We start from the raw sequence: 14,562 nt of genomic DNA, 5'->3' as shown, positions 1-14,562 counted from the left end.
GCGGCAGCCCGGCTCCTTCCGGAGGAAGGAAGAGGTCCGGGTTAACGGGTGTCGGAGTTTTGGTTTGTTGCCTAGACCTAGCACATGCATCCGGAACCCGGTAACTTGCCGCCTTTGCGGCTTGGGCCCCTGCTGGTCCTGCTAGTGGGCCTCCTCCAGCTATGTTGTTGATTCCGCCGCCCTTCATTTTGGGAAGGCTAAAGTCTATCTGACCTCCTCCAACTCTCATGCTAGTCCGAATTTCCTCCCTAAACCAGAAAACCAGTTTTTTTGGCTCCCGAAACTATGCAAACCGTTTACTTTACATCCTTTCGTGGTTTTGGCAGCGGTTTTAGCTGACGTGGACCATCCGACGTGGAACTTGTCCGCGTGGGATCCTACGTGGACAAGAGAGGCGCGCCTCCCCGACAGAACACGCCCCCCTCCCCGACAGAACACGCCGCCGCCGCCGCCCGCTCTCTGTCGGCCCTCCCTCCTCCTTCTCCCCCCCCCCCCCCCACGATCTCAAACCCTAGCCTCTCGCTGCCGCTATTGATGTCGTCCTCAAGCTCTAGCGTGACACGTTCCGCATGGTGGGGTGAGCCGGGGCAGCGGAAGTCGCCGATACCTTACAGGAATGGGCCATTTGAGTACTGGCCAGATGTGATGTGCCAATGTGGAAGGAAGGCGGGGCTATGGATCTCGTGGTCAGATGATAACCCCGGGCGTCGGTACATGAGTTGTTCTCGCCGAGGGGTAAGTAAAGTTGAGCATCTCGAATACCTAGAATTCCCCACTACCTTGTTCCTTATTCTTTGTTCTTGGATTGAATCGATTCGTGGCCGAATCACAGGAAGGGGGTTGTCAGTTCTTTGGGTGGTATGAAGCCCCATGCGATGTCTTTGTGCGCGGGCTTCTAGTGGATTTGCGTGATGCTGTGTGGAATTTGAAGCGTGAGAACAAGAATTTGAAGGACGCTCTTGGCGATGGTGGTATGAAACTGGAGCAAGAGAAGAAGAAAGGTGAAGCACTAAAGATTAGGGTGGCAGAGATGCAAGCAAACGCAGAAGCCGTGGTGATTAGGATGAAGAGGTTTGAGAGGGAGAGATTTTTTCTTTCAGTTGTGTGTGTGGGGCTTCTAATTGCATTGTTTTTTTTCATGAAGTAGGATGATGAATGTAATTAGCAGTGTAGGATTCTAATGGAATCTGTTAGTTTTAATGGTTGTAATGGAATCTATTAGTTGCTATCTGGTCTACTGTATCGTTGTAATGGAATCTGTTAGTTTTCTAAGTTGTTTTTCATAATCTGTTAGGTGGAATGAAGTAATCAAGTCATATTCAGGAACCAATATGGATCTTGACAATATGCTATCAGTAATCATAGACACATTTCAGAGATTATGATCATCACAGGATCAATTCGAAGCCAACATTGGAAGACAACATGTTCAATATTACATCTAAGGTTGATAGTTGCTGATAGAAAGTGTTCCATACTACATCTGACACTGATATAAAGGTTCCACAACAATATTACATGAACACACATTCAAAGCTTGGCAGAATCCCATGGAGGGAGGAAAAGAACTGGTGGTGCCTTAGGCTTCCTAGGCTTGGCTTGGCTTTTTGGTGCACTTGCAGAGACCCTGGCAGAAGCTGTCCCTGTGGAGATATTTATGGTGGCACTTGAACTTGCTTGAGGTCTTGGAACATTGGCCACCAGATTAATTGTAGCTGATCCACCAGGTCCAGTAGCCACTGTAGCACTAGCTCTTGTTTTGATGGCCTATGAACATAGTTACAGTTTGTTAGTTATGAAAAGCAGATGAATATACTAATTAGTTGAATAGAGATGGATTCACCTTAGCACTTGTAGATGGATCTGATGGAGCCTTTCTTTTCTTAGTTCCTGCTTTTGGTGGGATCCTTGTTGTACTTGTAGATGTGTAGCTTCCCTGTGTGCTTGGCATAGGTACAATGGCTTGTGGACTAACACCACCTGGGATCCCTAACTGAGTTGCAGGTGCTTGAGCAGCACCAACTGAGTGAGAGGCAGCTGCTTCAGCACCAGCTTCTGAGTGAGATGCACTGCCTTGGGCAAGAACTTGATCAGTACGACTTTGAGAGGGTGCAGCAGATCTCTTCTTACATGTTGATCGGTTGTGACCAGTCTGCTTGCATTTTGAACACCTAATGACCGTGCCCATCTTAGACATTTTTGTGCCCTTTGGACCTTCTGTAGAATCCCTTCTCCTCTCCTTCTTTGGCCTTCCTGGCATCCTAACATAACCAGGAGCCTTAAGGGGGAGCCTATCAGATGCTGGCCATCCATTCATTCCTTCTAATGGATTGAGACAATAGTCATATGTCCTGTTGAAAGCCTCAGTAGAGTAACAACTTGCAATATAATCTTCTAAACTGCTGGTCTTGAAAAAAATGCAGGAAATAGCATGGTGACAGGGTAGGCCAGATAACTGCCAATACCTACATGAGCATTGCTTCCTATCCAGATCAACTGTGAACCTATTGTCATAATAGATCACTTCAAACTTGGATTCACCATTGCAAATTGCATGACACCTTCCTGACAATGTGATATATGTATTACATTTCTTCAGTATCGCAGGACATATCTTTGTCATCCACCTCTCTGCCTTTTTCTTTTGTTCATGAATCCTAACCATCACCTTTCTTCTTATAATTTCTAACATTGTAATGATAGGAAACATATGATGTTTTTTGGGCCCAAGCAGAATACATAATGGACCTAGTGGGCTTTTCTTTTTCTTTCCATATACTCCCTCCATACTCAAAAAGAATATCATTTTGGATAAGGTTTTGGTCATAAATCATGAATAACTTTTAAGTTGTTAAGTTTCAAAATATAAAAAACATATGAATAGATTTGTCTTGAAAAATACTTCCATAAAAGTATAAATATATCACTTTGCGATAAATATTTTTATAAAAATAAGAAGTCAAAGTTAAGCTTTGGAGACCGTGACGCTGTCCAAAACGACATTTTTTTCAAGTATGGAGGGAGTACTCATATACGGAGTTCTCGTATCTCATTGGATGTGTGCCTGGATGGTTAAAGAGTGGAGAAATAGCAATGGTCAACGCCTCAACGGAGGAGTCCAAGTATTTCCAACGCCGCATGCAGGTTCTTCTCGACGTCGAGGCTGGCCGTGAGGAGTTCACGACCTGTCTGCAGCTTGAGGTTTCCCTTGTACATGTACTGGTTGGAATGGATCTGCACAGCAATTCAGACATGGAGTAGCACTGAATACACGTCTGCAAAAAACCAACAACAGTATGCTTGCAACGAGCTTTTCCGAGTCGGTTCATTTTCTTTCTACCTCCTAGGAGTTCTTCACTGTTACCTCTTCTTGAACTGGGGGATCTTTGCAGACTTTGTCAATCATGTCTGTGGCAGGGATGACCTCCAGCTAGGCGCAACGATGCTGATCATGTTCAGTGCGCTGACGACGATCGGGTGAGGACGCATGCCATCAAAGATCTTATTATCATGTGCCGATAAAAGTGTAAACAAATTATTAAAAGCGACCATTCTGATAATAAGAACATTCAGAAATACATGTGGATCTGCTCACACTCACGAACATCGATCTCCCATCGATGTGCTGCACTCAGCTGCGTATCCTAGCAAATTTTGAGCCAATGAAACTGAGATAAATTTGACATGTGCACTGGGAAACTATAGACAGGAACAGGTGTCGCATGTTTCTGATCTTCAACATTTTCGAGTGTGAACTAGAAAACGTGATTTCAGATGTCATTTTGGATACTGGAAAACATCTCTAGGCTTTCGACATGGTCGGCGTTTGATCCTGTGATGCAACCTGATGTCTGGTGGTGTCAGTGTGCATGCATACACAAGCACAAGCTGACCGCCTGGCCCTGAACCTTGTGCGCGCGGCTCGTGATCTACCGCATCACGGCGATGGCGTTGCCGCCGGGCACGGGGATAGTGGCCTCCAACGCGGCCATCTCCTGCTGCGCCCGCGCGGGCCTCTTCTCACCCACGCGCGCTCGCCATGATCCGCGAGATGCGCGCTCGCCATGATCCGCGAGATGCGCGCCGACGAGTTCACACCGTCCAGCCGCTCCTCAATCCTGCGCGCCTCGCCGGCGGCGCGCGCGCTGCACGCCCTACTCCTCCGTACGTCGCCAACGCGCGTATGGGCCGCACTTCGGTTTACCGTTTCTTTGGTAGAGCTTCTTCGATCGGGGTGGGAGTGGGACTCAGGCCCATACCACACCGGACTACGAATGGTCCGTTTTGCTCCATCCGAACCTTAGCAACGCAATCGTGTCCGGCGGCGGCGCCACCGTAACCATCGCTTCTCCCGCACCCGCGGCTCCATTCATCGATCCGCGTCCAACCCCGTCCATGGCAACCGAAGCCGCCGCCGCCGCCTTCTGTGGCTTGGAGGAGGTCCTACTCGACGGATATGGCTGCATCGGCGACGAACGCAACCACACCACCGCCGTTGGCTGGACGAATAACATATGGACGTAATCGTGGCGTCCTTCTGGAGTAAGCGCCCGCCGCTCCTCTCCCGCCTCTACGTATACTCCCCCGATCTGGATCCCAGCGCCTTCTCGGAGCTTCCCCGCATCCTGTGCGTGGTGGAAGGCCTGATCCTCTTCCGCGTCGCCATCCGCTGCCGCCAGCCCGGTTGCGTCCTCATGGAGGAGTGCGACTACTTCGTCTACCATGTCGACAGCGCGTCGCTTGAACTCATCCCCAACCCCAACCCCAGCCCCGTCGCCTTCCGTGACGAGGATGTCAGCCTCCTACCTCGGGGTAACGGCGGCTTCACCGTCGCCGCGCTGGTGCCCACAACCGACCCCAAGGTGTTCATGCTTCACTTGTTACACTCAGCGATCGGGAGCTGGACATCCCAAAAGGTGTCTCTGGAGGCGCCACAGAACGAGTTCCCAATGGAGACAATGGAGATCCTAAGGGATCGGGTGGTGGATGCTTGTCGGTTATTGCATCATTCAACAAGCACCGTGATCACACTTGGGGGTGAGAAGGGGACCATGGGCTGGGTCGATCTCTGGAGGGGTATCCTTCTCTGCGATGTGCTCCTCCCAGAGCCTGAGCTCCGAGGCGTGCCTTTGCCGTTGCCAAGGGCAATGTTTCTGGCAATAGTTCTACCCGATGAAGAGATTAGGATCGATTTTGGATGCACAAAGCTGTACAGGGGCATTGCCTTCATCAAGGAAAAGCGCTGCCTCAGGTTTCTTGATTTAGATATCAGTAACGAACGCCTTCCGGATAAGAACGAGAAAAGTTTGAGATTTGGATGGACGGTCACCACATGGAGCAACTGCAACCTAATCAATTCCTTTGATGACTGGAAGATGGATTGCCTACCAGTCCACGGAGACATCATCAGGTTTGATGAACAGATGCAAAAGCAACTGCTGAAGTGCCAACTGCTGCGACCGAGGTCAGCGCAGGACAAGGACAACAGTGTGGGCCGAAACTTGGAGAACCTCTTGGTTTTTCTACCCACTCCCAGCATGGATAATTCAGATGTTGTCTTCTTTATTGCCAAGGCTGAATTCCTACATCCTGAGACATATGTTTTTGCTATTGACATGAGAAGCAATCATCTGCAAGATGTGACTGAATTCGGAGTTGAAATGGAACTTTGTGATGATTTTATCTGTCACCTTGGTAGTGTCATATAGTTCGATTGATGTCAGGTGCAAGCCACAGCGGTGAATGCTAACCATGATAGTGAAGTCCAACCCATGATCCAGTAAATAAGCATGGTTGGTTATGTTTCTGATCTACTATGCCTAATAATGGGATTATATGTTTGTTTCAGAGTAAGAGACAATTTCGATACCACAAAAATGTCAATACAGAAAGATTGAAGTTTAATAAGTTCTTAACGTTTCTCTCCTCCTAGAGCATGTAAAATCCATGATTAGATTAGGCGTGCTAGTAACACCATGTCATTCTTAACCCAAAATAGTATGAACATCTATTATCTTATTATTTGACCAACAAATGGAGCCACCACGTTCGCTCTTAAGGCTTAGGAATTCTCACATTAATCGGAAAAATTAATAAAAAATTAAAATTACCCACCACTGCTATTATAATATATTTTAACCAAAAATACCCTTACATCTAAATAAAAATAACCCACCACCCAAAATATCTTTATACATAATTATTTTTTGTCGTACTATATTACCTCTATTTTTATCAACCGGATCAAATATGATTGGCATCCATCTCAAAGATTATTACCGAGAGAGAATTGATTACTTTTATGGTTTTAGGGTTAGTATCTCCTTTATATGTTCTAAACGGTATTTTGATCTTCTTCTACACATCGTTGGCTGCTGGCCGGAGACGGCGGAAGCTAACTGTTCAACTTCAAAGATTGATGATTTAAGCCTTCCACAGATCAATTCAAGGGGAGTCTAGGTTGTGAAGAAAATCAGAAGAGCATGCAGATGAAGGATTCAGCAGCGGCATGAAGGAGTAGTCACATGTATGATCATAGTTTGTATTCTCAAGTATGATCATATCAGGATCTGGTGGTATCTGGGAAGTAAAAAAACACAGTCAATCTGCTCCCTATCATCACGCGTTTGAGATGAAATCTTGGGGATTGGACCAGCAACCTCACGGTTCCACACTTGGAATACTACTGCATGTTCCTTACAGTGTTCGATGGCATCAATGTATTCAATGACAAGTTCAAGGCTGATGGATCATCTGCGCTATCGGTTTGACATCGTCATAGACGTCCATGCTGACAAAGTGACCACAAAAAGTAATCGTTTGTGGCTATGAGGATTCTTTAATCCTGCAGTCATGTTATATCTTCAGTAATGTATGGTGGCATTTTCAAATGTATCAGATCTACAAAGATGAGATGCGGAGCCGGCCTATAGACAAATGTGTTCTCCACCTGCGTTGAGCAGATTTTGCCGATTATCTAGGAGAGGCCAAACAATTACCCGAGGAGTTGTTGGCATCACCATGGCTCCATAACAAGGAGAAAAGAACGAGCATCTTACTAAAGCACAATGGACATACTCGGACTTCAGTAGCATTATTCAAGGTTACTCCTTTCCGTAGATCAGGTATCCATATCAAATTTCATCAACGTTAATTTATATGCGAGATGTTTATGTCAACTATGCACAATCTAGCCACCCGTTTGAGTTCATATCATGCTAGCATGTCTCCAAGCATGTCCAGTAAACCCAAAGTAATTAAAAGCAAAAGTAAAGTTTTAAGAGGTCTCGGTGTCATTCTTGAATTTTAAGTTGCAAATCACTTAATAATTAGTAACGGTCTGAAAGATATGCCCTTTTTTTTAAAAAAAAAACAATGCTTGCATGCAGTCAAATATTCTGAACTCTATACTAATATATTTCGTATAATTAAAACAAGAAACATGATCAAACATGTGCTTTACATTTACTATAATACCAATCAGTAGTTAGATGTATTTTAGAAATCGGAGTCATGTCCAACACGACATATATATGTTACTGGATGGGGTAGCAGATTGCCAACGGACATGCTGACAAATTAGATGGACATATAGGAGATAAATTAATACATAGGAGTACATTAGATTTGAAATCAATTCAGCTATATGCGGCCCAGAAAACAAGATGACGATACGGGTGAGCATGGCAGTTGAAATGGTGATTAGAGGATCTCGAGACGATTTGAAGCGTTCCGGGTGTTCCATGTTAAACATTGCTGGCATACAATATATTTGTTTTGGCAGTCAACTGCAGGTTGTGCACAAGAAAATTAAAGGCGAGATACAAGACTGGTGATGTACGCGGATATTGTTCGATGGTCAACAAAGAGAAGATGCACGCGGAGAGGGGTGTGCACAAAGTACGAGCTGAACGGAAGAGTGAGGTAGAGACTGAATAATACGGTGCATTAGCCACAATGGAGGACATGATGCTTGATAGTATCGACCAGCAAGGGCACATACACACAAAATGCAGGCACGGCGGTGTTGCACGCAACCTAGCCATGACACGAGGAAGGCAATTGCAATGTTTGTCCCTTTCCCTTCGTCAATGTCCATGCCATTTCAAATTTAATGTTCAGGAACTTGCAATTTTGTACCTATTTTATATTGTTATTATGTTCATGTCACTGAAACTGCATGGCATTGTTGAATGTTCATCAAGGTATACTAATTTCCGGCGGTGCTACAGTGCTAATAAACATGTTGGAGATTATCAGCATGTTTGGGCTGCCGTGCAGTGTGGAAATTCAACAGTTCAAATGCATCTACCTAGACATGTGATCATTCAACTTCGAACACGGCATGTCTTCAGACATCTGATTCTCCAAAACACCACAACATGATACAAGAAGAGAAGAGGAATAGCAAGGTTCGTAGTTTTCTTTGTTATAACTTAGGCTTTCTATGTTAAACAGCAAGTAATGAGATTACGAGGTATATAGATACATTGCTAACAGGGAATTTCAACAATCTAGAATGGAGCTCGATTTAGATACATTGCTAACAGGTAAGTTCAACAATCTAGAATGGAGCTCGATTGATGGGGTGACACAGATGTAATGGAGATAAAGGAACTCTCACTTTATAGTTCACTTTATAGTATATATTAAGTGTAAGAGCAAAGTACATAATTCTTTATTCTTTTTCTAACGATTACTATCTAGGAACTATACAGATGATCTCTAAATGTTTTCATGCCATGAACTACAAATTGAATTAACATTTATACACAATAGTATTAAAGAAAATAGTCAATTGATATTTATAACATACAACTCTAGCCGCGCAAATACGCGGGCTACACTACTAGTTCAGATAGAAGATGTCAAAGATATAGAGCACTGGCACTTCTTGGCATGTCCGTGACGGCGATGCAGTCTAGATTCAGCCCTGGGGCAGCTCAGTTTCTCATAAAATGATCAGTACATTTTCTTTCAGAGAAACAGTGGAAGAGAGAAATCAGGAAAAAACAAACAGAAAACTTCACACTTGCAGAGACACGACTTGATAACCCTGTGTCATACCTCTCCCTGAAGGTACATTTTTAGGGAGCGATCGAGATCAGAGTGACAGCGCAAGGCCAAGAAAGCAACAACAATCTGCTTCATCATCAGCAAACTAATTCGTCATTAGGCGGCCTAGCTTTTCAGGCTGCCTGACACCACCACTGCACCACCACCATCTCCCAGCCAGGCACCAGCAAGCCTCGGGTACAGAGGCCGCAGCCTACACCTGGCTGGCGACCTTGTTGGTCGTGGCGTCGGCCAGCTCCACCGCGGCGGCCACCTTCTTTGCGTCCTCCACCTCCGCGGCGGCCTCCCCCTTGGCGGCCGGCGCGGCGGTGCCCTTGTTGTTCCGGTAGATTGCGTACAGGATCAGCTGCGTCAGGCCCAGGAAGCTCCCGCACCCGTTGGGGATCTGCACGAACGCGTTCCCGGGATTAGTCTCCAATGCGATGAGATGAGGGTACCTAGACTGCACTGAACACTGATGCGCTGCGGTTCGCTGTCGCGACAAGAAAAGGCGCGGCGCCGCTGCTCTGTTCGGTCGAATCCTGTCCATGCACAGGCGGGGGCAGCGCACGGCCGGTCCCCATCGGCGGGGGAGAGCGCGTCGCGTTGCTGCGACTTGCGCTCGCTGTGCCTGCGCATGCCTGCTTGTGGGTGCGGCGGCCACTGGCCACTGGCCAGTGGCCACACTGCTGGAGGCTGGAGCCCGTGACCGTGCATCGCTCGGGAACGGCAGGCATGTGCGCCTGGCTCTGGCTGGTTGTGGGGGACACCGAAAGGGGAACCGACGCATGGACACTGGACGGTACTGTGCCGGCCAGTGGCGTTCAGCTTCAACGGCAACAGTAGCTAGCCGTGGCTGTGAGTGGGTTCCATCCAAGTAAGGATGTACCCATCGGCGGCACGCACATACGGCCGGCAGCGGATAGGATCGCCTCGTCATCACAGTGCTAATTTGCCTGCCAGTGTGTTGAACAGATAATGGACATCTCGATAGGTCAGTCAGAGACAGGAGAGTGAGATGGCGTACAATGACGAAGGGGTCGCGGCCGAGGAGGCCGTAGATGAACCAGGAGGTGCCGCAGAGGAACACGGACAGGGAGAGCAGGAACGGCATGAACTCCACGCTCTTCGTCTTGATCACCAGCCTCTGCGCAAGCACAAGCACACATCTCACGACTCCGCACACGCAGTCGATGAAGATAGATAGACTAGCACGAGTACGGCGATCGCTCCGCCTCTTCGTTACACTTACCATGATGGAGAGCGGCGAGGCGTACATGCAGATGGAGAAGATGGTGGCGGCCAGGCCGCAGAAGATCTTGCGGGCGTTGCCGTGGAGGGCCAGCAGCGAGATGAGCACCACCGCGGCGAAGATGGAGGTGACGACGCCCAGCAGGCCCAGCATCCGCAGCCGGATCCGCCGCTCCGCGAAGATGAGGAAGATCACCACGTAGATGGCCTCGATCAGCGACCCCGTCCCGTTGATCGTCGTCACCAGGATGTTGTTCGGGGACACGAACGGCAGCCCGTACCTATATGATTTCATTCAGACAAAAACTTCAGCAAAAATTCAGTCAGACGACAACGACGAACACACATGAGCACATGCAAAACGCTTTGCTTGGCCCTGCAATGGTTTTTGAAAATCAAACGCTGGCACCTTTTCTTTCCCAACCGAAGAAAACAAGTACTATGCCAAAATCATCATAACCAAAAGATCCGTAACCAAAAAGCATGAGAACTTTTTGGACCTACACAAACACTTGAACGTGAAGCTGCATGCGCTAGCACAAGGCCCGTGTGGCCCACATGTCATCTCCATCCTAGCATTGGCGACAGGCTCCACGGACTGTGGCACAGATTCTGTTCATAGCAGTCGTTGTCACAGTGCTGGCGGGTGGGTCCACGAGTACCATTCTATCTACAGGACGAATTGGACAGAGGCTACTACGCTACGCGCCAATCCTTGCTTCATCCATCCAGCAAATCATGCAGTATTTCCGAAGTGTAAAAATAGGCGCGGCCTACTGCACGGCAGTTTTACTGGTTTTGTTTACAGCCACTGCCATGTTGCAAGAATACTAGTGGTATATATACTAAATGAACCTGCTTAAGCATATCAAGACCAGCTAATCTGCATGGGTCTATAGACTGTGTAAGTCTGAACTCGAATAAACATCAGGGGTAAAAAGTGACTGATCTGAAGAAACACGGATGATGTGAACTGTGCTCATGCACAGGTTGTGTTGGAGAGTAGTTGGTTACCAAGCCGATAGGAGGCAGTTGAGCAGCGTCATGTTGTAGGGCACGCCGGAGAAGTCCTCCGTCGAGCGCTTCTTGATGATCCTCCAGAAGGTGACGCTGCAATAAATTTCACCAGATTTCTAACCCGTCAGGCCGTCACGGCTGAGGCAGAGGAAGCAGGAAAAGGTGCGGCATGGTTGTGCAGAAAGAAGCATTCCAGATGATAATTGATAAAGGTGCTTGCTTTTCAGGAAATTCAGACATTCAGATTTCATATTTTTAATGTTCTGTTCCCCCTATTTCACCAAAAAGGATTTTGAACCTAAAAGATGAGAAAAGCTTTTCTTACTCTCGCTCGCTCGTTTCACCTTTGTTCTAGTCTTTGTTAAATAGTATCTTGCTTCTCTATTTTTTAAGCACGGTTTCAGAAGCCGGGTTACATGGAATCAGAACTTACACAGGCGACAGGAAGAGGAAGAGCGCAATGAGATTCCCTGAAAACACAGCCAGGAGAGCTTAGACGAGTCCACCAACATCAGGCAGAGACATACTACCACAGACAAACCTTCCAAGAGAGAAGGAGATGCAGCCATGGAACTCACCGGAAACTCCGAAGAAGAACCTCGCGATGTGCTCCATCTCGGCGCAGTCCCTTGAATTCAGCACCCTTAAGCTATGAACTTAGCCTCTCTTGGCCTGAAACCCAAATGGAAGCGAACAGAGGTGTGGTCGTGTGGAAGAGAGGGAGTGGCGTCCTTCCCGGTCCAGGGGCGCCCAGGTCCCAACAACAGCCAGCTAGCTAGCTAGCACTGAACCACTCGGCTGCGCGGGAGACAACGCAAATCTGCTGTTTCTCTGTGTGTCACTCGGTGAAGCAGGAGACGAGCGGTGAGGCTATATATAAGAGGCGTGGAAGGTGTCAAGGTGTGATCTTGGGAGGTAGGAGAAGGGGCCATGCCAACCGGCCGAGCGCTTGCACGGCTGGTAGACGGTGGCTGTGAGCCGTGAGCGTGAGCGACACGTCTGCCTGGGCTCCAACCCACAGCTACTTTAGTTTTCTTTTTTTTTCTTTTTCTTTTCTGAAAGTTCACAGATACAATAGTTTGGAGGGAGCCCGTACGATCTTATCTTGCTCAGGCCCTGTTTTGGTTTCAAATTTTTTCATAATTCCCTATCACACAAAAAAAATCTTACTATTTTATAGTATTAAATAAAATCTGTTTATAAATGTTTTTTGACAGCTGAGTGCTAATTCGCGAGACGAATCTAATGAGCCTAATTAATTCATAATTTGCTACAGTGATGCTACAGTAACTATCTGCTAATCATAGATTGATATACATCATTAGATTCGTCTCGCAATTTAGCCCTAGAATTCTGCAGTTAGTTTTATAATTAACTTTTATTTAATACTTCTAAATACTAAAAAATTCCAGAAACTTAAAAAAAAAGCCACTAGAACCAAACCCGCCCTCATTCCTGTCCGAACAAACACCATCTTGGAATGTACTACGTGCTGGTATAGTACTCTGCAGCGACGCTAGAAAACAAGGCTTGCCATCTGCTCTCTCGTTCCTTAAAGAGCAACTCCAACAATTTGATTTTTCTTTTTTTCCTTCTCATCATATAGGGAATTTCCTATTTAAATTTTAATTTATAGAGAAAAAGTGCTCAAACAGCTGATTTTTATCCCCTTTCCCTCTTCTATCACGTGGTCCACTTATCAGTCACATCTTCTTCACTTTCTTTCCCCTCCCCTCCCCTCCCCTCTTGTTCCTTTCCCGAGCAGAGTGAGCCGCCGCCAGCTGCTCCCTTATCGCCGCCGCCGCCGCCGCCCTCTTTCTGCTCCCTTGTGGCGAGCGGTGCCAGGCGCGCGCGCGCGGCAGGGATGCGCGAGCGCCCAGGAGCCGAGGCGCGGAGCTCGCGAGCCAAGAACCAGGCCAGGGACTGCACACTGCAGGGCGCGCAGCACGCGAGGCAAGAACCAGGCCAGCCTGCAATACTCTCCTTTCCCATTGCGTTGCTAGGATGATGGACCTATCTCCTGCTACCTCGCTGTGCTTGGCCCTGCTACTGCTCATTCCCCAAACCAGATCCACCACGACAGGCGCTCCGAACACGACGGCGCCCTGCGGGCGCGCGTGGTGCGGAGACCTGAGCATCTCCTACCTGTTCTGGCTCGCCGGCACACATCCGCCGGAGTGCGGCGGCCACCAAGTCTTCCAGGTAACATGTGACAACGCCACCGGCTACTTCAAGAACTCGCTCTGGACCTACCGAATCCATGCCATCTTCTACTTCAAGAACTCGCTCTGGACCCGAGTCGCTTGAGGCGGGCGGCTGCTGGTAGGCGTGCTCGTCGGCGGCCATCAGGAGGCGGCGGCGGCGGCGATGGGCGGGTGGTGCCGGAGGGCGCGGCCCTGGCGGCACAGCACGGTGGGAGGCGACGGCGGGACGTCGGGACGGAAAGGAGACTCGTTTTCTCCGCTTTCTATCGGGGATTGGACAGATAATATTGGAGATTGAGAAAAAATAAAGAAAAAAAACGGAAAATCAATCTGTTGGAATTGATATTTTCACCATCAATTCTCTATATTAAGAAAAGATGGAAAAGAGAAAGAGAAAAAATCAAATTGTTGGAGTTGCTCTGCATTCAAATTTGCCTGCCGTCGATCCAAACGAGTGAAATTGCGGGATAATGCCCGAAAAGTATGGGTGACTGCGGTAAAAAAAATGCTGGACGCAATATTTCCTTGCGTTCGTATGCTGCGGAGACGACGGAGATCGGAGAAGCCATTTGCATTTTCTGCATATGTTCGTTCGTCTATCTTGCTGGCTTTGCACGCAACGGAAGTAGGCCTTGAACTTCGCCAGTTTCAATGAGAATTTTATGAATGATTCATAGCATTAAATATCATTAATTTTGCTGATATAGTAAAGAAAGAGAAGAATGGAGTTTTGTGGAATGTGAAGAGAGTTTCATCACCATAAAACTCATCTAATATAATTATTTAGTTCCTATTATAAATAACTATATCTATAAAATTTTCACTGAGACTGACCTAATAGAAGCCGGCGCGTGCACTGTAGTAGCAGCCACGGCCGGAATCCTCGAGTGTGGAGCAGCAAAGTTCTTGTGACAGCGAGCGTAATCCTGTGATCCACCCGTGCCCGCGCCGGGCAGGTCATCTGCTCTGCTCCTGGGGCGTCTGGGGCTCTGGGTTCGGCCGCTGCCATGCCAAGCGCCTGCGGCCAGCATAGCTG

The 14,562-nt window shown here is 47.7% G+C and overlaps 2 protein-coding genes across 2 annotated transcripts; one reads left to right on the top strand and one right to left on the bottom strand.

The window, feature by feature from the left end:
* Positions 1-4,436: 4,436 nt before the first annotated feature.
* Positions 4,437-5,708, top strand: LOC120675080. Its single transcript, XM_039956171.1, has one exon. It carries the CDS (start codon positions 4,515-4,517, stop codon positions 5,706-5,708), a length of 1,194 nt encoding a protein of 397 aa, XP_039812105.1. The 5' UTR covers positions 4,437-4,514.
* A 3,157-nt stretch (positions 5,709-8,865) lies between these two features.
* On the bottom strand, positions 8,866-12,181 carry LOC120674317 (bidirectional sugar transporter SWEET1a-like). Its single transcript, XM_039955487.1, has 6 exons — positions 11,901-12,181; positions 11,756-11,792; positions 11,320-11,415; positions 10,307-10,586; positions 10,082-10,201; positions 8,866-9,460 (listed from the first exon to the last, which is right to left on the bottom strand). Exons 1-6 carry the CDS (start codon positions 11,935-11,937, stop codon positions 9,269-9,271), a joined length of 762 nt encoding a protein of 253 aa, XP_039811421.1. The 5' UTR covers positions 11,938-12,181; the 3' UTR covers positions 8,866-9,268.
* Between the last annotated feature and the right edge of the window lie 2,381 nt (positions 12,182-14,562).

The sequence above is a fragment of the Panicum virgatum genome, chromosome 5N, assembly GCF_016808335.1.
Source record: "Panicum virgatum strain AP13 chromosome 5N, P.virgatum_v5, whole genome shotgun sequence".
NCBI lineage: Eukaryota > Viridiplantae > Streptophyta > Magnoliopsida > Poales > Poaceae > Panicum > Panicum virgatum.
Note: the sequence above shows the minus strand (reverse complement) of the source record. Positions and strands in the feature narration are given on the sequence as shown.

Excerpts from the sequence above, each read along its gene's own strand:
- LOC120675080 (XM_039956171.1), top strand. The coding sequence starts at position 4,515 with ATGGACGTAATCGTGGCGTCCTTCTGGAGTAAGCGCCCGCCGCTCCTC.
- LOC120674317 (XM_039955487.1), bottom strand. The coding sequence starts at position 11,937 with ATGGAGCACATCGCGAGGTTCTTCTTCGGAGTTTCCG. Across the intron at positions 11,793-11,900 it reads GTTCTTCTTCGGAGTTTCCG|GGAATCTCATTGCGCTCTTC; the intron begins GTGAGTTCCATG and ends CTGTGTTTTCAG. Across the intron at positions 10,202-10,306 it reads CCTCGCCGCTCTCCATCATG|AGGCTGGTGATCAAGACGAA; the intron begins GTAAGTGTAACG and ends GTGCTTGCGCAG.